General features: G+C 37.0%; 5 protein-coding genes across 5 annotated transcripts; 2 read left to right on the forward strand and 3 right to left on the reverse strand.

Annotated features, from left to right (window-relative positions):
- Window positions 1-17,478: 17,478 nt before the first annotated feature.
- On the reverse strand, window positions 17,479-19,640 carry Zw10 (Zeste-white 10). The gene has a single exon (XM_968212.4). It carries the CDS (start codon window positions 19,635-19,637, stop codon window positions 17,535-17,537), a length of 2,103 nt encoding a protein of 700 aa, XP_973305.1. The 5' UTR covers window positions 19,638-19,640; the 3' UTR covers window positions 17,479-17,534.
- A 324-nt stretch (window positions 19,641-19,964) lies between these two features.
- On the forward strand, window positions 19,965-20,754 carry LOC662055 (uncharacterized protein). The gene is made up of 3 exons (XM_971315.4): window positions 19,965-20,099; window positions 20,143-20,330; window positions 20,375-20,754. Exons 1-3 carry the CDS (start codon window positions 19,965-19,967, stop codon window positions 20,733-20,735), a joined length of 684 nt encoding a protein of 227 aa, XP_976408.1. The 3' UTR covers window positions 20,736-20,754.
- Window positions 20,725-22,499, reverse strand: LOC662018 (hypothetical protein). The gene is made up of 5 exons (XM_008197108.3): window positions 22,284-22,499; window positions 22,207-22,239; window positions 22,085-22,123; window positions 21,974-22,036; window positions 20,725-21,918 (listed from the first exon to the last, which is right to left on the reverse strand). Exons 1-5 carry the CDS (start codon window positions 22,360-22,362, stop codon window positions 20,771-20,773), a joined length of 1,362 nt encoding a protein of 453 aa, XP_008195330.1. The 5' UTR covers window positions 22,363-22,499; the 3' UTR covers window positions 20,725-20,770.
- A 37-nt stretch (window positions 22,500-22,536) lies between these two features.
- On the forward strand, window positions 22,537-23,803 carry Orc6 (Origin recognition complex subunit 6). The gene is made up of 4 exons (XM_968108.3): window positions 22,537-22,766; window positions 22,820-22,943; window positions 22,987-23,228; window positions 23,460-23,803. Exons 1-4 carry the CDS (start codon window positions 22,705-22,707, stop codon window positions 23,755-23,757), a joined length of 726 nt encoding a protein of 241 aa, XP_973201.1. The 5' UTR covers window positions 22,537-22,704; the 3' UTR covers window positions 23,758-23,803.
- LOC661937 (3-hydroxy-3-methylglutaryl-coenzyme A reductase) lies at window positions 23,761-26,424 on the reverse strand. The gene is made up of 2 exons (XM_968067.4): window positions 24,402-26,424; window positions 23,761-24,203 (listed from the first exon to the last, which is right to left on the reverse strand). Exons 1-2 carry the CDS (start codon window positions 26,422-26,424, stop codon window positions 23,788-23,790), a joined length of 2,439 nt encoding a protein of 812 aa, XP_973160.1. The 3' UTR covers window positions 23,761-23,787.
- Window positions 26,425-26,486: the final 62 nt, after the last annotated feature.

Raw genomic sequence — 26,486 nt, forward strand, 5'->3', positions numbered from 1 at the left:
GCCACATCTCGCTCCATTCTTCCGCCTAGCTCTCGCGATTTTCCACGCCTATCTCGTGAAAAAACCAGCAATTATCTCTCTTTTTGTCCAAATTCAATTTAACGTTCGAGTGGCCGAATCGGAAGTCATATGTAAGGAAATGAGTCTAACGGCTAATAAGACAGCTCAGGTGTGTCTCGAGTCCATCTCACCTGTCCGAGACAAAGGAAGGGGAGATGCCATGGAAAAACGAAATGACTTTTCCATGTTTCGACAAGGTCACCTCAAATGAGATGCAAACCGAAAAACTGCGCCCGCCGATGGGAGCGGAAACGGACAAAAAGCGAAAAGTCCTTGTTTGTAAACATAATTACGCGCCCAAATGAGGGGAAATTACAGTCGTCTTGGAAATTATGCATAATTAAATCGCTCAGCCCTTCAACCCTCGGACTTTTACCTGTTCAAAGTTAAATCACCACATTAAGAAGTGATTTACCGTCGAGACTCTATCATTAGGAAAAAATCTGTGCGTTTTTGGGGCTCTGACACTCGACATATTTCAAGTTGTTTAGAGATGCATCCGACGGTGCATAAATAATTCATCGCGTCCCAGGAATCCGTTATTAATATCCAAAGACAATTAAAATGTGTCGCGAATAATTGTGGCCAGGGCTGGGCCTGATATCGTGACTGTTAGATGATACACAGACTCTGAATCATAAAGTGATTCATGCACCTTTCAAATAAATCATCTTTTATCGGACAGAATTTTATTGACGCTTCGCTCGGTGCTGCGACCAAAAGTTTCCCAATCCGGTTGGGTTTTCACAAGTTGGTTTCCTTTGTTAGTTAATGGGAGGGACAACTTTCATTGAGTTAAAAACTAAAAACTGATAATAAAAGAACGAATTTTTAAGAAAATGTAAAAAACAAAAGTCACTTTTTTTTTAATTCTATTTTTAAATTCTAAGTATTACAAAAATTAACAAAATCAAATACAGTAAATCTTTTTCACAATCATAAAAGTCAAAAATTGGTTTTTAAATTTTTATCTCCAGAATTCTGCAATCCTAAAAGTCAAAAATATTGATACGTTTTTTAGAATATTAGAAATTAGAATAATAATGGGAAATAATAACCAAAAAAATTAAGTAAAAATTTCACAAATCATAACTAAATCTAATAAATCTTCTATCATAGAAATAAAAAATTTTCAGTGTATTTTTTGGTCTTTGGAGTCATCAAAAGTAAAAAAATATTCTAGAATCTGTGCTTTTGCAAGTTACAAAAAACGTAGAAATCGGAGAAATTATATTCAAAATTGTACAAACCTAGAATTCTGAAAACTCTAGGATTTCACATCTAGATTTCAAAAATATTCGGTTTTATTTAAATTAAAAGTAAAAACTGAAAATAAAAGAACGAATTTTTAAGAAAATGTAAAAAAACAAAAATTGAAGTCACATTTTTTTTAATTCTCTTTTTAAATTCTAAGAATTAAAAAATAAACAAAATCAAAAACAAATTCAAATACAGTAAATCTTTTTCACAATATAAAAGTCAAAAATTGTCGAAACATTTTGGTTTTTAAATTTTTATCTCCAGAATTCCGCCATCCTAAAAGTCAAAAATATTGATACGTTTTTTAAAATATTAGAAATTAGAATAATAATAAGGAATAATAACCAAAAAAATTAAGTAAAAATTTCTACAAACTAAATCTAATAAATCTTCTATCATAGAAATAAAAAATTTTCAGTGTATTTTTTGGTCTCTGGAGTCATCAAAAGTAAGTAAGTAAAAAAAATATTCTAGAATCTGTGCTTTTGCAAGTTACAAAAAACGTAGAAATCGGAGAAATTAAATTCAAAATTGTACAAACCCAGAATTCTGAAAACTCTAGGATTTCACATCTAGATTTCAAAAATATTCGGTTTTATTTAAATTAAAAGTAAAAATTGAAAATAAAAGAACGAATTTTTAAGAAAATGTAAAAAAACAAAAATTGAAGTCATATTTTTTTAAATTCTATTTTTAAATTCTAAGTATTAAAAAACAAACAAAATCAAAAACAAAATCAAATACAGTAAATCTTTTTCACAATCATAAAAGTCAAAAATTGTGGAAGCATTTTGGTTTTTAAATTTTTATCTCCAGAACTCCGCAATCCTAAAAGTCAAAAATATTGATACGTTTTTTAAAATATTAGAAATTTGAATAATAATAAGAAATAATAACCAAAAAAATTAATTAAAAATTTCTAAATCTAATAAATCTTTTATCATAGAAATAAAAAATTTTCAGTGTATTTTTTGGTCTTTGGAGTCATCAAAAGTAAAAAAAATATTCTAGAATCTGTGCTTTTGCAAATTACAAAAAACGTAGAAAACGGAGAAAATAAATTCAAAATTGTACAAACCTAGAATTTTGAAAACTTTAGGATTTCACATCTAGATTTCAAAAATATTCGGTTTTATTTAGATTAAAAGTAAAAACTGAAAATGGAGTGAAAAACTCTTCCTTTCGTGCGATTTTGCAAGTTTGCCACGCACTGGCGACTCCCAGAAAACGTTTCCAGAGACATGTCGTCTATAAAGCTCCGGTTTCCGGTTGGAGATGAGACGAAATTATGAGAGCGGATGGAGGCCAGCGGATGGACGCAGAGATTCGCCATAGTCCAGTAAGTTCTCTAATTACCATCATACATACATAATTGAGAGATAAGCAATTATAAGTGGCTGCTTGGAACGAAAGGTGAAACCATCTCGTCGAGATGGACTGATTTAAGCGAACAATGCTTCATAATATAACGTCAAAGGCTTGTTTCTCGTGCGTAAAACTGACCAGATGGTTACGGATTTAAGGCCGGTGTAATGTGGTTCCGGTTGAATCGATCCGGGGCTCCAACCGACATCTCGTTTCCCGCCAATGCAAGGTGCAAGACACCCTCATAAATTCTAATTGGTAAAACACACATGCTCTCGATTCATTGCGGGCTGACAGGGCGGATGCTATTATTTTATCGGGGAAAGCCGCCGAAATTACACGCCACACTCTATTTTCAACAAATCCGGACAAAAAACTATTGTTTATTCATACACACAAATAAGGGAAGATTGTCCAGAAAATGTATATTTTCATTTATTTCTACATTTGGCCCAAAAGTCGTGGTTTTTTGAGCAATTAAACACGTCAAAAACTATAAATTAGATAATAAATTGAATTTTTTCGCCTTTTTTAAGCGTTTTAGCACATTAACTGTTTAGTAAGCAAGCAGAAAGCGTCGAATTGTGTCGGAAAAGGTGTTTTTCAATTGGATGTTTAAAAGAGATTTTGTTAAAATAAAACGTAAAACGTTTTTTGAAACGTAATTACTTTGCAAAATCTCTCACCAAAAATTATTATTTTACCTTTTTGGTTGTTTTTAGCATATTTTCAGTCAGAAACGCAATTTGTTGCAATATTTTTACAAAAATAAACCAAAAAAAAACACTAAATTGGGTCGCAAATGGTGTTATGGAACAAAAATTTAGACTCGTTTTTCAAAAACGCAAAAACTTTGCAAATTTTCTTAAAAATTCACTAAGAAAATTACTAAACTAGATCCAAAAGTGTATTATTTTATATTTTCAGTTTTAAGACATTGTGCAATATAATTTCCCTAAAATTAACCCAAAAATTTCAAAATTAATTAAAAATTTTTTTTCAAAATTTTGTTAAACCGTGATGAAAATGATATAATTTTCCTATTTTTGCCTCATATTAGCACGTTTTTCATCTATAAACCCAATTATTCAGCAAAGTTTTGTCAAAAATTACCCAAAAAATTGCCGCATTTGGTCAAAAATAGTGTAATTTTGACCTTTTTGAGTGCTCATATCAAACACGTTTTTGAGCTAAAAACTGTGTTTTCGAAAAAAAAAAATTGTATATAAATAAATGAAACCGGTTGGTTTTACTTTTTACAAGAAATATTTGTTTTTGTTTCGAACGCCTAACCACGCGTTTCGAATAAAAAGTGAGCTTTCGCTAGATTTTGGTCAAAAATGACATTTTTCCGTCAGCTATTTAATACATTGCCGAGACAGAAAGGTATTTATTTTTTAAATAAATTGTATTAGAATTTCATTCTTTCAATATTTGTTTTCTATTTTATGAATCAACAATCCAGCAAGAGCTTTATTTGTTAAATTCGCTTAGAAATTTTTTGATGCCTCTTTCTCAACGGCCTAAATCCGTCCCTGCTGGTTGTTGGTACAGAACAAAGTGCGTGAGTAAGTCCACATCCGCTGAAAGGAGGATGAGACGCGATCTCGGTTGAAATGGTCAACAGACCGTGGACATCTTCACATAACAACCACGCATTTGAAACTTTCACACAAAATGTCACATTTTTCAACAGCTTTCGTTATCTCAAGGTCCGAGCCCAAGGTTATGTGCACGAAATTCACTTAGAAGAACACGGAAAGGAGGTGTCTCTCGCCCCTTGCGTTTTCACCTAATTAGTGTCTTATGTCCTAATTTGCATATCTCGTTCAAGTTTGACGGTTTCTGGTATTCGTACACCTAATGAGCGAATTTCACTTTCGCGGAGCGTCACAGCAATTAATCCGCACGGAGAGTAATTTAATTAAGAATCGGCGAATTTTTACCCGATTAATTTATCTTTGATCTTTATTGTGTCGATTGACCCCACACGTTGCCACGCCGTAATAAAATAATAATTGAATGGGTAATCAGCGTCTTTTATGGGCGAATTAAGATGTTGAAGTGCTGGTAATGTCACGTTTTCTTAAATCATTGTGATTTATTTTTATCGAAAGCCTTGAACTTCGAATCATCATAAAAGCAGCGCGCATAAAATAGTGAGGTGGCAGAGTTTTGGGGTAAGGAACCCTTTAAGCGCCCCCGATTTAATCCCATTCTCACGTATCGAGGTGACCTCTAGCTCGGCAGAATCTGCTCGTAAGAGGATGAGCCAGGATGTAGGTAATAGGATGTTAGGTCCACATCAACCGGGTTTCCCTGACTTCTAGGGATTCGGTGACGTCACGTCTGATACGCCGTTTAGTATCATTTACACGGATTTTAGCCGTCTTTCGATTGTTGTGGACAGTTAGCGCTGGGTGCTGGTATTGTCCTCCGCTTCCTGAATCTGCTGTTTAATAGGCATGACACGAAGACGCATGGAAGAGGCAGGACGCTAACGGTACTCTCTACTTCTTGAAGTTACGCCAGAGCCGATTTCTTTATTGAACCGGTGACACGTTGCACTTTTGGACAGGGACAAGAGTTGCATAACGAGGGGCTAATCGAGGATGTGGACGGGCCATAAAGCAGCCAATCGACCGCCAACAGACAAAACCAACACATTCGCAAGCTTTTCGAAAAACTAGTGATGAAGCAATTGGAAAAATTATAATGATTTTTAATAAAATGAGACAATATTTTATGCACTACATTCCATTGGACCTCAGGAGGCCGATTACAATAGTGTCGGATTTTTATCTAGCTTTTCCATCTAGAAACTTCACCGTAATCGGCGCTTGAGAAGTGATTTTTTGATTCTTTTACATATTTTTGACAGTAGTTACAGACTTTTTGCTCCAGCACTAACATTTTGTTCGCGATCGGCTTTTGAGAAGGAACAGAAAGTAGAATTTCTGGGAGAAAAGCAAAAATAATACTAATAGTAACAGTTTCGCCGTAATCGGCGTTTGAAAAGTGATAAAAAGTGGAATACTACAGGGTGCTCAACTCAGTGGTACGTTGTTGAGAAGCATGTGTAGATCATGGGAAAAATCTTGAAAAAATTCCTAAACCCATATTTAAAAAAATCTGGAGCTACAAACTTATTTTGTTAACTTCTTCAGTTTTCATTATTTTTTTATGTTTTTATGTTTCACACTAAGTAATCGTTCCCGAATACAACGATGAATAATTATTTTTAAATTTACTATCAGACTTTAGCAGTTTCTTTAATTTAAAAAAATTTAAAGTTACAAAAAAATCACAATGTGTAGATGTGCCAACACTGGGAATTATTTCCTAGGAAACCGTTTCAAAAATAATTTATTTTTATTTGGAAATAAAATTAACTAGACGCCCTCTGGTTATGACTTTTGAACTATGTCGAAAACAGTAAAGAAATTTTCGTAATGCCACATTTAACTGACATTTAATGAATTGTTCAACAATTTTGCGTGTATAGTGTTAATTACTTACAATAGAAAGAATTACTTTAAAAGTACGTGGTGGTAAATAGTAGCGTTGACTTTGGTTCTGTAGTTTTTCGTGGTATAAAGTGTTTATTGTTGGAACTTGAAAGTGGATAAAAAGTGAAAAATATTTAAATTTTGATTACAAAGTGTTATCAAACAGTTGTCTAATTAAAGATTATAAGTAATGGATCACAGCGAACACAAAGTTTGGCTCAAGAAACCTCATGAAATGCTGAGGTAAATCTACAAAACTATAATAAAGATTAACAACTGCTGATACATTTAAACGTAAATTATGCCAAAAGGTAGGCTTTTCAATGTCTTTGTAGTAATTTTCCAATAAAGAAAGTGAACCAAACAGTCATTCGTTATTCGTGTTTTCCTCGTCATCTCTCATTTGTCAACATAAGTTTCTTGCATCAAAGATACAATAATCATTCCGCATAGGCAATGCAATAATTGTGAAGCCCCAAAATTCGTACAACGCTCAAAATATCCGAATAAACATTTTCCCGCCATTTATGGTTACTGTTTTCGACCTAGCTCAGTGGCGCCCCCAACGAATTCTATTGCGATCATGACTGTTAGGCAACGTTGCCACATATCATTTATCTAAAATCCGTTATTTATCAATAACTTTAATACAAAGAATTTTTTTACTATTTTTACCTTTATATGTAACCAGTTCTCTACCACACACCATTGAGTTGGTGCGCCAGTTTTTGAGCACGCTGTATAAGAAATTTATCAGAATCCGCCTTTAATTATCTACTTATTGAATGACAAAAACGCGAGCTAAGTAAAAGGTATCAGTCAAAATAATATAAATTTCGACTAAACTGTTTATTTTTCTAACGAATTTTAGTATTTTTTTTTAGAAAACTCTTAGTTTTGACCTCAAGAACGTACTTAAACACCCAAAAAAAGATAAAAGCAGCAAAATTTTTGACTAAATTGGGTGACTTTTAAATTAAGCTACCTAATATAATAATTATTTTGTAAAATAAATGCGTCTACCTACCTACCTACGAGTATTACTAAAAAAATCATTCAAAACCTGTGATTTTTTGGTCCATTTCAGATAAATTATACCAAGTATAATTTGTTAAACTATAATTTCTAGATTTTTTGGATTATTTTTGAATATTATTTTTGAAAGTTTTGCAAATAACACCATTTGCGAAATAATTTGGCGACTAATTAATGGTATGGTGTCTAAGAGGATCCTCTTGTGTGATTTTTCCGCTTATTTTTAGTGTCGTTTTGCAAAATAATTGCATTTCTAATTGAAGAACAAAAGTGATTAACAAATAACGCTCAAGAAAAAAATCATGTACCTGAGTAATAAAATTGTAGGCTTAATTTAGCGATTTTATGATGTATTTTTGCAAAACCTTGCAAAAAACATGAGATTTAAATTTTTTGCCCAAATTTTGCTCAAAATGAGTAAAACAGACAAAATAACATCATATTGATCTAAATTGTTGGTTTTTCAACCAATTTTAGGATAAAATTTCTTGAGGAAAACTTTATTTTTAGTACCTACTGATCTGAATGACTCGAACCAAAACATAAATAATGATAATAATAACACAATTTTTGCTCTACCACTAAAAGCTTCACCGTAATCGGCATTTGAAAAGTAATAATAGGAAGTAAAAATTCCAATAATTTAATACTTTATTAAAAACTTTCTTCGAAAAATCAACCAAATAGGCAATTGAAAAAAATTAAAATAATAATTTTAGTGTTCCTTCAGTGCTCTATAATAAAATGAAACGTTTTATGCACTTTGCTAAGTCTTTTTGAAGTTCAAGTGACCAATTACGATAATGTCGGACTTTTTGATATAGTTATTATAATTAGAAACTCCATCGTAATTGGCGTTTGAAAAGTGATTTTCAAATTAAAATTTGCGAAATATTTTCTCGAAATTGAAAACATTTCCTATACAATTTTGACAGTGCTTACAACGGACGATTTCCTCTAGCACTAATACATCGGTAGTTTCGCCGTAATCGGCTTTTAAAAAGTGACAGAAAGCAAAATTTCTCGAGAAAACTTTGCTTTCGTAATAAGTGGAAATGTAAAAATAATACTGTAAATAATAGTAATACTAATAATTTCGCCATAATCGGGGTTTGAAACTAAATAAGCATCAGAATCCGTCTTTAATTACCTACCTGATAAATAGCAAAAAATTGGTAACTCGACAATTGTTCCTTTGAGGTTTGATTAATTTTTAATAAAATTGGAGAGGAACCGACTTATTGTAGAGCAGCTTAACTGGTTATACCGTGTTTGGCGCCTGAATTTACATGCTTCTGCAATGTAATTTTATTTTGTTTGTATTTATAAACATTATAGAAGATGAACCCACTCATGAAACGTGTTCTGAGTGAGCTTATTTTATTGGCGTTGAAGTCGAAAATTACAAACTATCCGCGTTTGCCTTGAACTTCACTATCCTTAATTTAAAAAAGCGATTGAATAAAATTTATTCAAGTTCCAGAGACATGAAAACAGTTGTTCCAATGACACGTCTACACAGTCAAGAATTTATGACTTTTCAATTAATGCGAGGAAATAATTTTAATGGGATTATGATTTATTTAATGTTTTCCTTGTCCTTAAGCAAACTAGTTTGAATCTTCAATGTGCATCATTATTACTGTATTTTAGCCCACATGTCAAATTGCACTGGCTATAGAAAAATCAACCACGAATCACTCGAGGCCGTTTGAAATTTCATCATTTCCCCAAGACAGCACACAATTCGTTCATCTTCTTTGACAGCTTAATAAACAACCGCCAGAAGTCGATGAACCTTAAACACCAGCAAAATTCGCCTTGATATCGATAAGTGCGGTTTTCCAAATGAAATTCTCTTAAGCCAACCGCAAATTGCCATCGCACCGTTACAGCGAGGATGAGAAAATTTTCGAAATTTCGCTAAAGCGCATCCGGCGTTATGAAACCAGGTGTCGAATGAACGTCGCATCAGTGCGATAATTAGTATCATTGAACTTGTAATGAGGTCATTGTCCAAACGACAATTTCCATGCATTTCCATCGAATCTCGAGGAGGTCTTCAAACTCTCCTGATTTGTATTCTATCGCGCTTTCTGCTCTTTTATTTTGTGATGAGGGCACACGCTGCATAAGCAATTGCTGGCGTTTCCCAATTCTATCGGCAAGAAACAAAACTGGCTGCGTTCTTACGCAAAACGTCTCGATCGATTGCGTTGCGTAATGCGTACGTTGTGCTTGCGAAATTGGAGTAATAAGCGCCGTTTCACGCTCCAAAGGCCGATCTCCGAACGGCTTTCTGCACTCGCTTATTCTAATTGATTATAGATGTGGCGGTTTTCGCATCGATGGACCAAACCGCATAATTTGTCAGAGGGAAAACGGGACTTTGTGGTACTATATCGATGGTGTTTTCACGGCTCGATGCGGTCGAAACACACAAACTCAAGCATTTCGCAAACCTTGGACAAACTGACCAAATTAAGCCAAAAGTCGTGTGATATGTCACTTTTTGCGACTCTCTATTTCAATAAATTCGACCAAAATTGCCGAAAATGCACAAAATTAGAGCTATCGCTGGTTTTGGTTTGCTTTTGAGTAAAAATTTGAGCAACAATGAGCCAAAAAATTAATGTTATTATGTTACTTTTTCAAACTTTTAAGTTTTTTTTTTTGTTTTTGTCCACCAAGTATTTGGGCGTTTCTGTCACTCAGAAACGCTATAACTGTAAAGAATTATTGACTAAAAGCCGAATGATTGCCTTTAGAACGTTTTTTCGGAAAAGTTTTTCTAAAATTGATTGGAAAATTACCGCATTATGTGAAATTGATGATACTTTACCCTGTTTCACTCGATTTATTTTGTTTATGAGCTCAGAAGTCAAAAAAATTGATGGTATTTTGCCAATTTCACTTGATTTATCTAGTTTTTGAGAAAAATTTCGTTAAAAAATGCATAAATTAGGCACGTTTTGAGTCTTATGAAGTTCAGTTTTTTCGAGATTTTGCTAAACTGAAGCAACAATTTACTAAACTGTTATAATAAAAACAATATCTTAGATACCTGTCATTTGATTTATTTTTTTAAGGGCTCTTTTTGGCAAAACACACCCAAGAATCTAATAAATAAATTGCCACAAAATTCTGCTTGTCCCTGAGCGAACTGTTAAATATTATCCACACAAAAAAAACAGAAAATAAAAATATTTATGAAAGTCGTGTTAATTTTGCCTTTTTGAACCTTTTAAGTTTGCGTCTTTATTTTTTTAAAAACAAATCTTTTATCTACCTCGTATTTTAAACGCAATTTTTGAAAAATAGTTTAGCCGGAAATTTAGAAATTAGGTTCAGTTGGGTATTTTTGAAAGATAAAGCACGTTTTGTCAATTTTTTTGAAAACTCATTTATTAAATACTTTTAACTTGCTTTGTTGTCTGTCTGTCTGTTTCATATTTTTGGAGCCTAATTTGAAGGTTCCCGTTGTCCCCATACTTACTTAACTTGCTTACTAAACTTTCAAATCCTAATTTGTAACCAAATATATTCTCTTCTGATAGAAAAACATTATTTTTTACTTTTTAGAGCATTTTTTAAATAAAGGCTTTTTTCTAAAAAAACTTTTTTTTGCAAGATTTTGTTAAATCACTTGTACAATTTATAAGAATAAATGAAGATTAATGAAATTTGGCTTCCTTTACTCAATTCAGCTTGCTTTTAAGCGAAACATTAAAAATAAATCAAAATACCACCAAATTAGGCACGTTTTAAGTTTCAAATTCAGTTTATTTTCCTAGATTTTGCCTGGTCTATAATCTTAAATTTTGATATTAAAGAAAAATTTTCATTCTTTAATAAAATAGATGCCAATCTATCGCTAGATTTTTTTTATCCAATTTGTAAGCAGATCCAAAAAGTCGTAAAACTTATTGCAATTGCTTTTTTCGCTTAATTCAGCTCGTTCTTGGCGGATCAGATAATTTACCAAAAAAAAAAACACAAATTGTCCACGAAAGTGGCGATTTTACGTTTTTCAAGCTTTCACACACATTTTTCAACTGAAACATACGAAAAACTTAAATTAATTCGATGTGTTTCGAGTTTAGCTGTTAAGCCAAAAGTTTACCAAATTATTAGCCAAAAATGGGGTGTTACGCACGTTTTTCAAAAAGAAGAAGAAGAAGAAGTTTTATAAATTATTTTACTGGATTTAGATTGTTTTTGGACCACAACCGGACTACATAGTTTCTAAATGTTTGCAATAAAAATCACATTAGGTACACTTGAGTGCAATTCGGAAATAAAATTAACTAGACGCCCTCTGGTGATGACTTTTGAACTACGTCGAAAACAGTAAAGAAATTTTCGTAATGCCACATTTAACTGACATTCAATTAATTGTTCAACAATTTTGCGTGTATAGTGTTAATTACTTACAATAGAAAGAATTACTTTAAAAGTACGTGGTGGTAAATACTAGCGTTGACTTTGGTTCTGTAGTTTTTCGTGGTATAAAGTGTTTATTGTTGGAACTTGAAAGTGGATAAAAAGTGAAAAATATTTAAATTTTGATTACAAAGTGTTATCAAACAGTTGTCTAATTAAAGATTATAAGTAATGGATCACAGCGAACACAAAGTTTGGCTCAAGAAACCAATAAATTAGTGAAGTGTTATGAATTTTAGGTTAGAATTATCCACTGAAAAAATCATGAATCTACAAAACTACAATGAAGATTAACAACTGCTGATACATTTAAACGTAAATTATGCCAAAAGGTAGGCTTTTCAATGTCTTTGTAATAATTTTCCAATAAAGAAAGTGAACCAAACAGTCATTCGTTATTCGTGTTTTCTTCGTCATCTCTCATTTATCAACATAAGTTTCTTGCATCAAAGATGCAATAATCATTCCGCATAGGCAATGTAATAATTGTGAAGCCTCAAAATTCGTACAACGCTCAAAATATCCGAATAAACATTTTCCCGCCATTTATGGTTACTGTTTTCGACCTAGCTCAGTGGCGCCCCCAACGGTAATTTTACTTCCGAATACACACAAATTGTCAAATAAATTTGTCAAATCTTTACACAGCGTTTATATAAGTAGGTTGTTGACGTTATAAAAATATCAATTTTGCACTCAAGTGTTTATTTTTACTCAAATCACATTTTTTACACTGTTGTCAATTAGAAAGATTTAAATCAAGTTTTGTTAGGCGGTGGAATGATAATTCGGTTGGTATAATAAAAATTTATTAGAAATGCGACCAAGTCTTGTGGGCATTCGCAGCACGTTCGGCCATTTCGCTGCACATAACATGATGTAACAGCAGTCTTTTTAGATGATTCCAATCAACAAATTTGCATAATCGCATGATAATGCTGACCGTAGAATGTAATGTTTAGTAAGCAATAAATAGCGAACGTTGTGTCCATAAATAAATTACAGCATCCTGTAATCGGATCGAAAGCGCGTCAGCATTTGATGAAATCGTGCTGTCCAGCCCTCTTCCTGCGTTACCCAAAAGTGGCATTAGCCGTGCTGTTGCGATATATCCAAGTTAATGACAAGTTGGATGTTGGCCGACTTCCGCGTTTCTCCTCGATGGACGCGTGCCGTCCGATGCTGTCATTACAGATATCTGCCCACCGGACGGTAGAATCGACACCGTCTCATTACCTTCCAACCGCTTATTCGGTATCTGCCTACTTCGTTTCATCTACCTTCATTGCAACATTGAGCCCGAACCTATCATCACCAGGATGTTGTCAACCGAACGTGAACGACTAAATCACACACGAAGAAGACGGCGATCATGAGCCATATCTCCAAAGATAACGGACTCGCTATCGGACGCCCCATTTCAATAAAAAATACCAATACATGTCTCTTGTTCAAAATCTTGGCTTGAAAAGCAAATTTAAACTCCTGGACTGCGCAGTTGACTTTTTTGGCTTAAATCAATAAATATTCGGTTTCTTTGTAAGAAATTTTCACAAAATCAACTTCATTGTTATCATTTTTCGGTCCGCTCAAAAAATAACACCTTTAGGTATAGCTTTTTCGAAACAGTTCGGAGATATTTGGTCTAATTTAGTTGGTGTTTGAGGAAATATTTTATTCTTACGGCTCATTACGTTTCTCATTTTGCGCTTTATTTTTAATGTACAAAAACGACCGTTTGGTCGAAACAAATTAAAATATAATCAGCATCACCATCGACTGAAAAAAGCAAATTTCAGATAAATTTTAGCCTAAATTCATAAATTTTTGGTGGTGTATGTGTGAAATAATTGCATTTTTGATGCAAAGTAAACGAAAAAACTAAAAATGGTAGAACTTGACTTGATTCGATGATATTTTGGCGTGTACTTGTGTTTTATTTGAGCTGTTTGACGAAATTTTACTCAAAGATGAGCTAGGTAGGTATCAAGTAAAATCGGCAAAATTGTTGATTTTTCTAACCAATTTTAGTAAAATTTTTCGAAAAACTATTATCTCAAAAACGTACTAAAACACTCGTAAAGAAAAAAAAATCCACCTTTTTGGAGATAATCTAGTAACTCTTAGATGCAATTTTTCTAAATTAGTGCGTGTCTCAGTAAGACCATCTAAAACATTCAAAAAAAGTAGAAAACGATATAGTTTTACGGTTATTGACTTAGCTGTGTGATTTTTTAGAAATCGCTTAAGAATACTAACCCTACATAACGCCGTTTATTAAGCTGATTTCTTGATTTTTTATTAGACATTTTTAAATCCTTGCTGAAATGACAAAAATAAAAAAATAAATGACCGCGTTTATGAAATATGCGACAAGATTTTATGATTTTTTTTAAATTTATTTTAACTAACTTTTGCTTAGTAGGTATGAGCTAAATCGAGTTATAAACTTTTTTGAAAAAGATATTACCTAAAAATTTGGACTAATTTGGTTTGTTATAACGCAATTTTAAATGCCTTATGACAAAAAAAACGAGTTAAAACTGTCGAAAATAATATAAATCAACTTATAATTAGGTTATTTAAAAAATAAATTTTTAAAAAATAATCTCGTGGTTCTTTCAATTTTCTTTTGAAAACATCTTAAAAAATAATTCAATTCTTATTGTCTGAAAAAGACAAAAATAAAACCATTTTCGAAATAACTCGGAAATTAAACTACTTTTTAAATGTTCCAGATTAGGTAAGTATATCAGATTGAAATTATTTTTTAAAAAGGCACTATGATTCTGTTGCCTGATTTTAGGCTTGTTTTTGAAGTTTTGCCAAATAATTGTATGAAGAAATAAAATAAAGTGGCTAAAACGTTTGAAAAAAATAAAAATAAAGTAAGTAGCTATAAATACAGATATAATTTAATAATAATATAATAAATATAAATATAAATATAAATATAAATATAAATATAAATATAAATATAAATATAAATATAAATATAAATATAAATATAAATATAAATATAAATATAAGTATAAATATAAATATAAATATAATATCGGTCTGTATTATTAGCAAAATACCAATTAAAACTCAGAGCTTTTAGTTCCAAAGCGTGCTTAAAAGCGTGAAGAAGATAAAAGTAGCATGATATTATAGACTGTATTTAGTGTTTTTTTGACTAGTTTTGCCTAATTTTGTTCAAATCAAAATGAGATAAATCGAATAAAAAATGCAAAAATAACAACAGTTTCGATCCAATTGTTGATTTTTTATCTCAAAAATATATCCAAACACTTCAATAAAGTACACAAAACATTTGATCTAATTTAGCGACTTTTGGGTTTGCGTTTAAGGCAATTTTAAATGTTAGGAAAAAATGGTAAGCCATAAATACTTGGGTGATATAAAAAATGTAAGACGATTTTTAAAATAATTTCCTACTCTCTTGGGTTTTTTTGAATGAGTGGGTATTTAAATAAAGCAGTGATTTAAATCTATTTTTTTTGAGTTTATTTTACTAAATGTTCGTACAAATATTCGATTTTTAAAACATTCTGTGGGCAAAAAAAATTTTTCTGTTTATTTATTGAATTCGAAGCATTCCAACATCCGCCCACGTTGGCACGCCCCGGAATCCCGTCCCGGATTTGTTCCAAATTCAGAATAAAATGCTTAAAACGGGTGGAAAATTCCGGTAATGGTCCCCCGCTAATGGTCTTGTTTTGGTCCTGCTTTTATCCTTGAAGTCCCCAAAGCCTCGTCCTACATGAGAGCTGCGTTCTGACCCGAGCAGAACTAATCAATATGCAGAGGCCTGGGAGAGATCGACCGCTCGGTGGACGTGCAGGTATCTTGGCCAGCGAGCGAGCATTCCTGCCTCTGAACCATATTCCACCCAGCGAGGGAAAAGAGAAATTCGCGGCCGTAATGCTGTCTTATTTAGAGTCAGGACAATGATGCGTTTAATTTGGTGTTAATTTATGATTCGTGTGATGAACTCTGGAAAATCGAGAGCTTCATCAGCATGCGCGTCTCGTCGCCTGCACGATCCATAGAAGGGACGCCGACGAAGCTTCTCCGTTACACGCATTCCTCCTGATTATTCCGAGTGATAAGCCAGTGATTGGAATTTCTCGAGTCAATGTTGGTAGTTGGGCAGCCTTGGAGGTGATGTAAGGCGGCCATCGCAGGGGCCGGTATAGGCGGAGCTCCGCTCTAATTTCCCAGCATCTTTTCTACTGGTCCAGATCCGGCTTTTATCCCACGCGGCGACGAATCACAGGCCAGGATCAGTGGAAGAGAGCTGGAGCAATGACGGGACGGTTTGAAGGAGGACGGGTTCAATTGTAGCAAAATGTAAACTCAACCAACGCAAAAGAATGAAAAATGACTCAACATAAGCGTTTTCTCTCACTTACAATTTTGATATAACACAAAATTGAGAAATATTTCAAAAACTGCAGTAGTTGCCCCTACTAGGCACACAGCTACTTTTTAAGAAAAGCACCCCGGTTTTAAGGTACATTTTAAAATTAACATTTTTTAAGCAGAAAAAATCGTTTTTAAAAATGTTAACTTTTCAAACAAAATAGCTTAATTTTTCAAGGCAAATAAAAATTGATAAATTTAGGCAAAATCTAAACGAATTTTAAGAATTTATTCAGATGTTTATGTGCTACTTCTGAAGGCATTTATGTAAGTAAAATAACAGTAATTTTTCGTAGCAATTTAATATGCTCATTTTCTGTTATAACAAATTCAATTTCTTCACCGTTTACTTTAAAACAAAGAGTAGATATATCATTTTCATCTAAAGATAGTTAATACTGCTTTCCATTTATTTAAAAAATTCTAGAGCCGGTTTACAGAACATTTTAATTGCAATTAAATTTTAATCGCGATTAACTTGACATTTTTCAATGCATTTTAAATCGCAACTTAATTCGAATTAGTTTAATTTGGAATTAAATCTTAATTTCGCTTTCTGTAAACCAGCTCTTAATCTTTTAATTTCTCAAACGACTCAATAAATCAATAATGTGATCAATAACTCCACAGATAAATTAAATTGATCTAATTTAATAAACTTTGACATATCATCATATTCATAATAACACGCGTTCAATTAAAAAAAAAAACTCTAGAGTGCTTTGAAATTAAGAAACAATGGTTTTGTATGTCTGTGATTAATTCGTTCTCTCATAACCTTGACAATTAAAAAAAGAACAGATTTTCATAAAAATATTTTTTTATTATTTATAAAAACTGAACTGAACAACACTTTGAGAATTGTTTTAAAAAATAACAATTATTTGCATATCAGTGTTAGTCTGATAGGCAACCAGTAATATGAAACTAGTTTGTTGGTTGCTTATAAAGTCTTAGCGATTTTTTTTTAATCAAACGTCCTAATTTTTTTGCATTTTTAGACGTAAATTTTAATACTAATGATTTTGATCTAAACTTATACAGATCTATTCTGCTTAGTTTTTAAAATAATTTAATTTTTTTGACAAAAACACGCTTTTTAAAAAATATATTACACAAAAACTAAGAATCCTAGACAAGTAGGACTTTCACCACTTTAAAGGGAAAAGTTTAAACTTAAATTTACACCACCATCATTTATACCAATTACTTAGCGCATTGCAAGCTGTGTACGAAATTAAATATTTCTTGTAAAAAGAAATATAATTTTGAAAAGTAATTTTAGCAATAATCCACTCGCTGTGACACCACTCTCTTTTCCAATAGATTTTTTAACTTTTTTAGGAAAGTATAAAAGGCAAAAATAAAACACACTAAATAACAAAAATAGTTAATTAATTTATTAAATTCAACAATTACAAATAAATGTAAGAATCAGTCGTGGATCCTTTCGAGCAACGCCGCCCTCCTCTCCGTATTCTGAAACAGCGCCCTAACCAACTGTTTCAACTCCACCGCCTTAAACTGCAGCCCCAGCGGCCCTTTCCCATCCGCCCACCGATCATTAATATCCAACAAATTCGCATTCAAAACGAACGCCAACTCGCTCACTTTATACCAACTCGTCACAAACAGCGCCACTTCTTTGGCGTCACTAAACAACTTCGGCCCTCTAGTTTGCACCATCTTAAACAGCTCAACCAACTGCTCGGCCGCATCTGAGGAAATGTCCTCAAACTTGACCACAGCATTGATCAAAAACTCACACAACGAGTTCAAAATCTCGCCCAGTGTCCTATTATAAACCTCATACGGCAAAACCTTCAACCAGACCGTTTTGAGCAGCTCTTGCTGCCTCAAACACTGTCTGAGACACTTTTCAGTGGCCGCGTCCACCTGTTCGAGAGTCTGTTTCAACCCCAAACCCGACTCTTTCATAATTTCCACAATTTGCATAATTTGAGACTTGACACAACTGGCGAACTTATCGGACGCAACGGCCCGCAGCTGCGACACTTCCCTGTCAAAACTCGACTCGACCTCGAGCACTGAGGGAAGTTTAGTCAAGTGGGTCTCCCCCCAAAGGCACAAAGTGTACGCCAGGAACATACAATTGTTGTAAAAAAGCGCGACCTGTTGGGGGATAGTTTGAAGCAACTTTTTGTGGTGTTCGGGAACGAACGTAACATACAAAACACTGATATTTTTCACCGTGTAGAGGAGGCGCCCGGCGCACTTTTGCGACAAAGTTTGTGATTCAACCAAGATGCTTTCCATCAGTTTTAGCAAGGTGGTGACACTGCGCGAGACGCCACATCGGGGAAACCCCTGCGTGTTGTCAAGCGAAGTCTGGCTTTCCCCGACTTCCACCAAATCGTGCAAGTCTTTCTTCATCAATTCTTGCGCCGAAGCCAAATACTCCTGGCACTTCTTATTGATGAACAAAACGTCAATATTGCAGGCATAGCTCAGGATGGACGTGGTGTCTTCTGCGAAGATTTTCGCCTGGAAAAGCGACTTCTCCAAGTCCTCGGTCGCCTCAATCACCCGTCTGAAGTCTTCCAAGCCTTGCTTGGTCGACGGGATGGTGTCTTGAAGGCACCGTTTGATGATAAGTTCCGATAAATTATCACGGAGGTCGCGCCCAATGTACTGTAACGTGGACAAGTCCTCGGTTAAGCTAACATCGAAATTGTCCGATAAAAACACCAAGACCGCCTTTATGTTGGCGAAAACCTCAACGTACGAGGATTTTTTGTTAGGGTCAACTGTAATCACCTCCAGGACACTGAAACCCTCCTCTTGTCCCACCTTAATCTCAGTCGTTGTGTCAACAATGGGCACGAAAACAGAATCCCACAAAAACTTGGTCACTTTGTCCAGCACCGTGACCGAATTGTTGTCGCAATACAACGTGCACAGAACGTCCTCAAGTTGCTGGTCATTGTTTACTTTCACCACACTTCTGGTGCCTCCGGCTTGGAGCACCACGCGGTCCTTGAACAGGTTGCCCAAAGTCAGGTGGAAGGCCGAGCGCTCGGTTTTAAACTCCAACTGCATCTCCTGCAGCACCGCCAGATTCTCCTCCAGGTCCAAGCCTTCGAACACCTCCTCCATCGCCTGGAACTCCTCCAAGCAGGCGAAAAATGACCGGTTTTTCTGCAAGTCCACGATTCGCATAAGCGCCTCGTGGATGTAGAACAGAGTGGCCACGAGCGAGATCTCGGTCTTGGCCCGTACCAGCGCGTGAGTGTGCTTCTGGATGTCGCACTCAGATTTCGCTAGTTCCGTTCGTGTGATTTCCTCCAGATTGGTTCGTAGCATGTTTATGTCCTCTTCCAGCTTAGTGATCTTACCTGCCAGCGCTTTGTTCTTCCTGGGCCGCTCCGTAAACTGCACGTAGATGTTCTCCAGGTGCGACACCACCTCGGCCTTGCAGGCCTCCACAAGGGCGGCGACTTCGGGGCACTTGGTGTTTACTTGCTGCAGTTCCATTTTTTCAACAGATGATAACACCTCGGCTAGGAACGAACCCATTTTTTATGGGGGCACGATCGTTATTTCTAGCTTTGACACTGACAGGTTCAAATAAGTCACTAGGCGGTGCTACCAATCCACAATTTCCGGATTAATTGGCCCGATAATTAAACGCGTGGTTGTTTAATGCAAGTTTTGACCAAAACGCCGCCAATTGTGGCGGTAAAACTTGCAAAGTGTGGCTCTGTCATTAATAAATTTGTTCGGTTTTTGCGATTTTTGGCCATTCTGGTGACTGGGGTGCCGCCCGATTGGCAATAGTCGTAACCTCAAACTGTCACTGTAATTAACAAAACAAACAATAATTTTGCGATAAAATTGTTAACAATGCTGGACGGGTGGTATTGCCGTTCAATGGCGAACGCGGCGAGCCTGGCCGAAGAGGAGGAGCGGTCCCAGGAGGAGTCCAAGTTCAAAAAAGAGTACAAATTCCTCAAACGCAAGTTCCACAATCTAGTTTACGTAAGTCTATAACTGGCTTTAGCTGGAGTACAGCCCCTTTTAGGAAAATGAGGCTCTCATGCAAGCGCTCCGCGCCGCCCAGAAGCGCCTCCTTTCGGTGACACGCGACCGAACGTTTCTCCTGGACCGCCTCCTCCTGCACGAAAAGGTGGACAACTCCACGTCGGAATCGGAAGAAACAGACTCTTCGGACGACGGGGAGCCCCTCAAAGTCGAGCCTCCGGCCAAAAAGTGAGCACTGACGATAATTACTGTCGTTACTTAATTTTTTTCAGGAGAAAATTGGAAAATTCGTTCAATAACGGGCCGGGCAAAGTGTTACCAACGGTGAAAAAGAAGCGAAACCCGGCCCCCAGGCCCGCCAAGGCCATACCACACCACACGTTAGTGCACATGCCGGGGGGCTCCACTGGGAATATTTTATCCGATGGGCACATGACCCCCGAGGAGGTGGAAAGGCATTTACAGGCACAAAATTATGTGGAATTGGTGCCCGAAAGGGCGCCCCCCACCGTCCCCACGGAAATGTTCAGTAATGAGCCCTCACTTGACAGTGAATCAAACGATATTGGCGAGCTCGAGACTTCACCCAGTAACATGGGAGAGGAGCTAAGCATTGATATGATACCAGAATAATAATAATTTATAAAGCAAACAGTGTATAAAGTAATTTATTCGCCGCTGTCAGTACTTTCATACTGACTATCGTCACTATCCTCACTTAGTTCGACACTGACGTTATTTTCTTGCATCCGAACGTATTTTTCGATGGTTTCTTGCAGTCTTCGATCGCCTAAGACTCTACTTTCTTGCAACTTGGCTTTCAGTTCTTGGTCTTTGTTGGCTGGGTCTTCGTTGAGCGCAATAAAGCCGCAGTGGACTTCGTACAGTTCTTTCTTTCGTTTCATTTGAAGCAAATTTCCCATTTTAGTGAAACAATTCTTGCTTTCCTCCCTTATCTCATTTTCCGACAAACCCAAATTGTGTTCGTTGACACACTTCCTTATACACTTTTCAATGTCGCGATACGTCGGGAAATTATTACGTTTGTACGACTTTGTAACCGCCCGATTTATTTCGTTATAGTTCGAGTGAACGAATTTAATTTTCTCGTGCAAAAGCCGCCCAGCAAACGGATTTCGTTGCAAAAGCTCGCAGTACTTCTTATAAACTTTGCTCAGTCTGTCGGTATAACGGTCCAGCTTCATGTAGGTCGAATCCTCCTCATCGTTAAAATCCACTTCGGCCTCCTCCAACCTCTTGATAACCCTCAACAATTTTTTCAAAGTCTTCTCCAACTTGCGGATTTTGTGGAGATTCTCCTCCGGGACTTCGACACTGTCGCCCTTGATGTGGTCCAACAAATACGAGTAGAGCCTCTGGAAGCTCACCACCGCTTCGGGGGCAGAGGCTTTGGCGCTCTCCGTGAAGTCCTGCAAGGTTTTATGGAAGCTGGGGTCCTGGTGGATTTCCTCGCACTTGTTGAAGCTTTTGCGCATTTTTTGGTACTTGGGGAAGACCCGATCGGCGTATTTCGACCCTTTCATTGATTTGGTGCAAACGTCGAGGAACTCCTCCACAAGGGTGTGCGCTTCCGAAGCCTTGGAGGTTGAGGGTCTGATGATTATTTCGAAATTTTGGGGCTCAGTCTTCGGTTCTGGGGTGACCTGGAGCGGGTCCTCCGTCTCCGATTCGGAGCCCACAACCAGGCATTCGCCATTGGTCGATTTTTCAACTTTGGGGCTTGTCTCAGCGATTTTTTCGGCAATTTGAGGCTCATCGTCGATGAGGTTAACTATATTGGTTTCGTTCTCTTTGCCTAAAAAAAAAAAAAAACATTTAGGAAACGGGGACTGTAACGGAAAATGATTCACTTTTTTCGTGGATTACGATGGTTATGTTGTTTTCCTCCTTGTAATTGATTTTGAGCTTCGTATCTAAAATTGATTAAATCGTTAAAAATTCATTAGAGAACTGATAAGTACCTTCGCATGGTTTCGCTGTGATGTCCCTAAGACTATTTACTGAAACCACAAAACAAAAAATGAAGCTAATTTACGAGTTAATTATATTTTTTCTGAATCTACACATACATAATGATACATACATTTTTTAAGAAGGTTGTTGGCTTCAGCGCTCCCTAAAATTTCATTCTCAAATCAAATAAATAAAAGGGTCTAGTACCTGATAGCTTGATTTTCTTGGGAGGGGGGCTCTCATATTCATCATCTGAAGATACAGTGATAACCTCATCATCAAACATCTTCTGATTATTGACTTTCGGGGGTAAATGACCTGATACAATAATATTAGACACAACCACACACAACTAATTGATAAAAATATTCATATCAAAAATTAGGTTAGTGACGTTTTCACGATTGACGTTATTTGCACGAAAATCCCTAAGATAGTTAGTCTCGAAAAAGTATTTAAGACCATTAATCTAAAGTTAAGCGAATTGTTTCGCTTACGAAGCGCAGCTCGAATATTTTCCAATTGAATGAGCAATAATTTGACCCAGAAAATGGCCAAATAGGGCGCGATTTTACGTTTCATTGGTTGGCGACAGTGGAGCATTTTCCCTCTTCTCCGAAATACGAAAATGTCTTCAATTTTACAAAACAACGCCGAACGTTTGGGAATACGAGACTCCCCAACTATTCAGTAAGCAACCCCCTTGTCTATTTATTGCAATAAAAATTCGTACCCATTTTCAGGAAAGCTGAAAGTTTTTTGCGAGTTCTTAACACTAAGCCGGCCTCAAAAACAATCAGTGATGTTGCAAAAATCATTATGTGCCTTGATTTAGCTGCGACTGCCCTCGGACAGGGCTTTGATAAGGTCAGAACCGACATTTTAGACGTGGGTTTAACCCCATTTTTAGGACACGGCGGTAAAATTGTCAGGGCTGCGTAAAAGTGGCTATCAGAACAACCTCAACAATTTGGAAAAGATTCTCAATTTAGATAAACCAATCACAGTGTCTGAACTGTGTGTACAGCTGAGTTGCACAGAAGTCAAGGACTTGGCAGAGAAAATTTTAGCGAATTATCAAGAGCGCGACACTAAAATTAAGGACTTGGAACATCCACAGTACGTGGCAGCAGCTGTCTACACCGGTTGCAAGTAATAATTAATTTCTATTAATAAAAAACAACCAAGAAATAAAGTTTTCCTTCACACGGCTACTTGCTTCAGTAATTTTGGTGGTTGCTATGGTTATGGCTGCCACGTGACTTTTAAAACTAATTGTCATTGGTTGAATTTAAAGTAGCCATGGTAACAAAATAACAGGTGGCACCATATGTAGAGGAAAACTAGCTTTATTGTGTTAAAAAAAAACGCATTTTTGTTTAGGTTGAGCAACATCAGGGTGGATAAAATCCAATTTAGGGCCATAAGTCGGCTCAAAGTCGCACAGTGGAATGAGCTACTTGAGGAGTTTAGTAAATTTGCGACTTCTTTGGGTTTGGTAAGTGGGAAAAAACGGGCCAAAAAAGGAGTTGAAGATCAAGAAGTTATGGAAAGTGAAAATATCGAAGCACAGCCCTTGAAACCCAAAGAAAAAGTCGAAGTCATTGAAGAGTACGAAGTGTGGAAGGAGCGGATCTTACAGGAGGCGACTGCTGAAATCCTGCGGAATGAAATCAAGTAACACTTTTATACTTTTCACTATTTATTAAATCTAAGTTTTACAACAATCCTGAGAATCCTTCTCTGAATACGAACGATTGTACTTTAAGTGACTTTTAACTAACTGTCCTGTCGCTAAAGCCGCCATTAGCGACAACTCCCCTGCCAGAACTGTCGCACAGACAATCCTCGCCAGTTGTTTGGAGTTGGCTCCTGGGGACTCCTCGTTGGGCCCCCGCACACCCAACATATCCAAACACGCAGACTGCGCTGGAAGGATGGTACCACCGCCAATGGTACCGATTTCGATGGATGGCATGGTGCAAGAAACGTACAAATCTTGCCCATTGTCGCCCCACGGCTCCATTATGGTAATACAGTTACTACTGGCTATGTTCTGAGCGGGGTCTTGGCCAGTTGCGATGAAAATCGCGGTCACGATGTTGGCAGCGTGGGCATTAAACCCCCCTAAAAACAAAACAAAAATAAAAATCATTTGGCGCAACACAATGCAAAAATGATTTTAAAATTAAGTTGGCAACTTTGTAGAAATATAATAGAGACCACAGCTTCCTTGATGAACGAAGGCTGGTGGCATAAGATTCACCAGATCTGCCTCTATTCAGTGTTGCAAACTTAATTGGAATTATAAGCAAGTTGATTTACCAATACTCCCGGCCATGGCCGACCCGATCATATTCTTGGAAGTGTTCAAATCGACCAAGACCTGCGTCGACGACTTTAATACTGACGAAACGACATCACCCGAAACTATCGCTTCACAAACCACGGACTTCCCCCGGCCTTCGACCCAATTCACAGCGGCTGGCTTCTTATCCGCGCAGTAATTCCCACTCAAACTCAGAATCTCCATCTCGGGGAAGAACCTCTGGACGAAAAACAGCGCTTTTTCCGTCCCTTTCGACAGCATATTCATGCCCATGGCATCACCCGTCTCGGCCACGAACCGCAAAAACAGGTATCTACCAGCAACCCGGCTTGTAATCCGCGACAAACGCGCGAAACGACTCGTCGAATCGAAATTTTCCTTGACTTTGAGGAAATTCTCCGGTTTTTCCAACCAGAGCGTGACTTCGGACGCCTTCGTTATGGAATTAAAACGAACGACAGGCCCTCGAGTCATTCCGTCGGAAACGATTCGGCTCTTAATACCGCAATGTTCCACCGCACGACAGCCCCGATTGGCGCTGGCAATCAGGCAACCCTCAGTGGTCGACATGGGGATGTAGTATTGTTTACCATCAAGTACCAAAGGCCCAGCCACGCCCAATGGTACGGGAATGTATCCAATCACGTTCTCGCAACACGCACCCATGACTTTACTATAGTCATAGTGTTTATACGGGAGGTTGAGAAACGCTGACTCGCATTTGGCCAAACTTTGGATCAGTTGGCGCCGGATTTTAACCCCGCGTTCTTGATTCTTGACCGCTTTTTCCAAATTGTAGGCCGGCAAGTGTTTGGTGTCAATGAGTAGGATCACTTCCTTATCGCTAAGTTTGGACGCTCCGTCCGAGCGGTAAATCTGGAGACACTCTTCGAGGTTTCGGGTGTTTGTCTCGTCCAAACTTTCGATTTCTTCGTCGTTGGTTTGAACTTCCTTCTCCTCGTTTATTGACTCGGCTTTGGTGATGCATTTTTGGCGTTTGAGGACGTGAGGTGGCTCATCGTCTATAGCTTGTTTCAAGTGGTCGTCGTTTTCGAAAAATATGAATTTGATGATCAGGGTCACCACCAGGATTAGGATTACGATGTGGTCGGCACTCAGAGCGAACTGTTTCATCAAATAACCGTAAACTGAGTCTTCGGCACAATTTTGGTGGTCGGTGTTTGTGATAATTTCGCTGTCTGTGCTTTCGTCTTTGACGAACCAACGACTGTGGACGTGCACAGCAGTGAGTCCGATTGACATTATGAGTTTAACACGTTGTACAGCTGGATTTGCTTTTTCGTTCTCTTCGAGCAGCATTTTCGAGACAATTGGTTGCTTTTCCCCGTAGAAATTCGAGATTCGGGCCAACTCCAACATTAGCGACAAACACGCGGGGTAGAACGTCATGAAAATAACATAATTGACTAAAACGGAAAGACACGCAAAATACGAAAGCATCTCCAAGCGGTGGACCCCCGACAGGGTCCCCACCCCAATGACTAGAGTCTCGACGACCGTATCCAGCGTAATAGTGGGCCCCAGGACAGACATGCCCCTTGCAATTTTACTACTTATCTCCTCCTGACTGGAGGCAGTCAGCGCGAACTGGGCCAAAGTGGCCGCTTTGGACAGGTCAATCAACAACAGGAAAAAGAACAGCGCGTCCTTCAGATCCACCAGATCGATTTGGAGGAAATTCAGGACAGTGGAAGTGAACACGAAGCTGGAGAACACGATGAAGAGGCCGGCGAGGCCGAGGATGTACTTGGAGCCGAGCTTTTGCAAGTTGCGGAATTGGTGCGAGCTGTACAGGATGGCCAAGCACCGGATCACGGTCATGACGATGACGTCCACCGCCTTGAACTGCTCCTCGAAGCATCCGGGGCAGGGCTGCGCCGGGGGCTCCTTCTTCTGGTCGACGGTGAGCAGGCAAGTCGTGAGGGTCACCACGGCCACGATCACCTCCCACGGGTGGGTGGCGCAGAACGAGCCGTACAAGCGGAACACGCGCGACATCGCCGTTCGGGGGCATTTTACACACTTAACACAACATTTTATTTTTTGGAGTATTGTCAAAA

Source organism: Tribolium castaneum, chromosome 3 (genome assembly GCF_031307605.1).
Source record: "Tribolium castaneum strain GA2 chromosome 3, icTriCast1.1, whole genome shotgun sequence".
Lineage (NCBI taxonomy): Eukaryota > Metazoa > Arthropoda > Insecta > Coleoptera > Tenebrionidae > Tribolium > Tribolium castaneum.

Excerpts from the sequence above, each read along its gene's own strand:
- Zw10 (XM_968212.4), bottom strand. The coding sequence starts at position 19,637 with ATGGGTTCGTTCCTAGCCGAGGTGTTATCATCTGTTGAAAAAATGGAA.
- LOC662055 (XM_971315.4), top strand. The coding sequence starts at position 19,965 with ATGCTGGACGGGTGGTATTGCCGTTCAATGGCGAACGCGGCGAGCCTG. Across the intron at positions 20,100-20,142 it reads AGTTCCACAATCTAGTTTAC|GAAAATGAGGCTCTCATGCA; the intron begins GTAAGTCTATAA and ends AGCCCCTTTTAG. Across the intron at positions 20,331-20,374 it reads GTCGAGCCTCCGGCCAAAAA|GAGAAAATTGGAAAATTCGT; the intron begins GTGAGCACTGAC and ends AATTTTTTTCAG.
- LOC662018 (XM_008197108.3), bottom strand. The coding sequence starts at position 22,362 with ATGTTTGATGATGAGGTTATCACTGTATCTTCAGATGATGAATATGAG. Across the intron at positions 22,240-22,283 it reads CAAGAAAATCAAGCTATCAG|GGAGCGCTGAAGCCAACAAC; the intron begins GTACTAGACCCT and ends ATGAAATTTTAG. Across the intron at positions 22,037-22,084 it reads CACAGCGAAACCATGCGAAG|ATACGAAGCTCAAAATCAAT; the intron begins GTACTTATCAGT and ends AATCAATTTTAG.
- Orc6 (XM_968108.3), top strand. The coding sequence starts at position 22,705 with ATGTCTTCAATTTTACAAAACAACGCCGAACGTTTGGGAATACGAGAC. Across the intron at positions 22,767-22,819 it reads CGAGACTCCCCAACTATTCA|GAAAGCTGAAAGTTTTTTGC; the intron begins GTAAGCAACCCC and ends ACCCATTTTCAG. Across the intron at positions 23,229-23,459 it reads GCTGTCTACACCGGTTGCAA|GTTGAGCAACATCAGGGTGG; the intron begins GTAATAATTAAT and ends ATTTTTGTTTAG.
- LOC661937 (XM_968067.4), bottom strand. The coding sequence starts at position 26,424 with ATGTCGCGCGTGTTCCGCTTGTACGGCTCGTTCTGCGCCACCCACCCG. Across the intron at positions 24,204-24,401 it reads GGCCATGGCCGGGAGTATTG|GGGGGTTTAATGCCCACGCT; the intron begins GTAAATCAACTT and ends TTTTGTTTTTAG.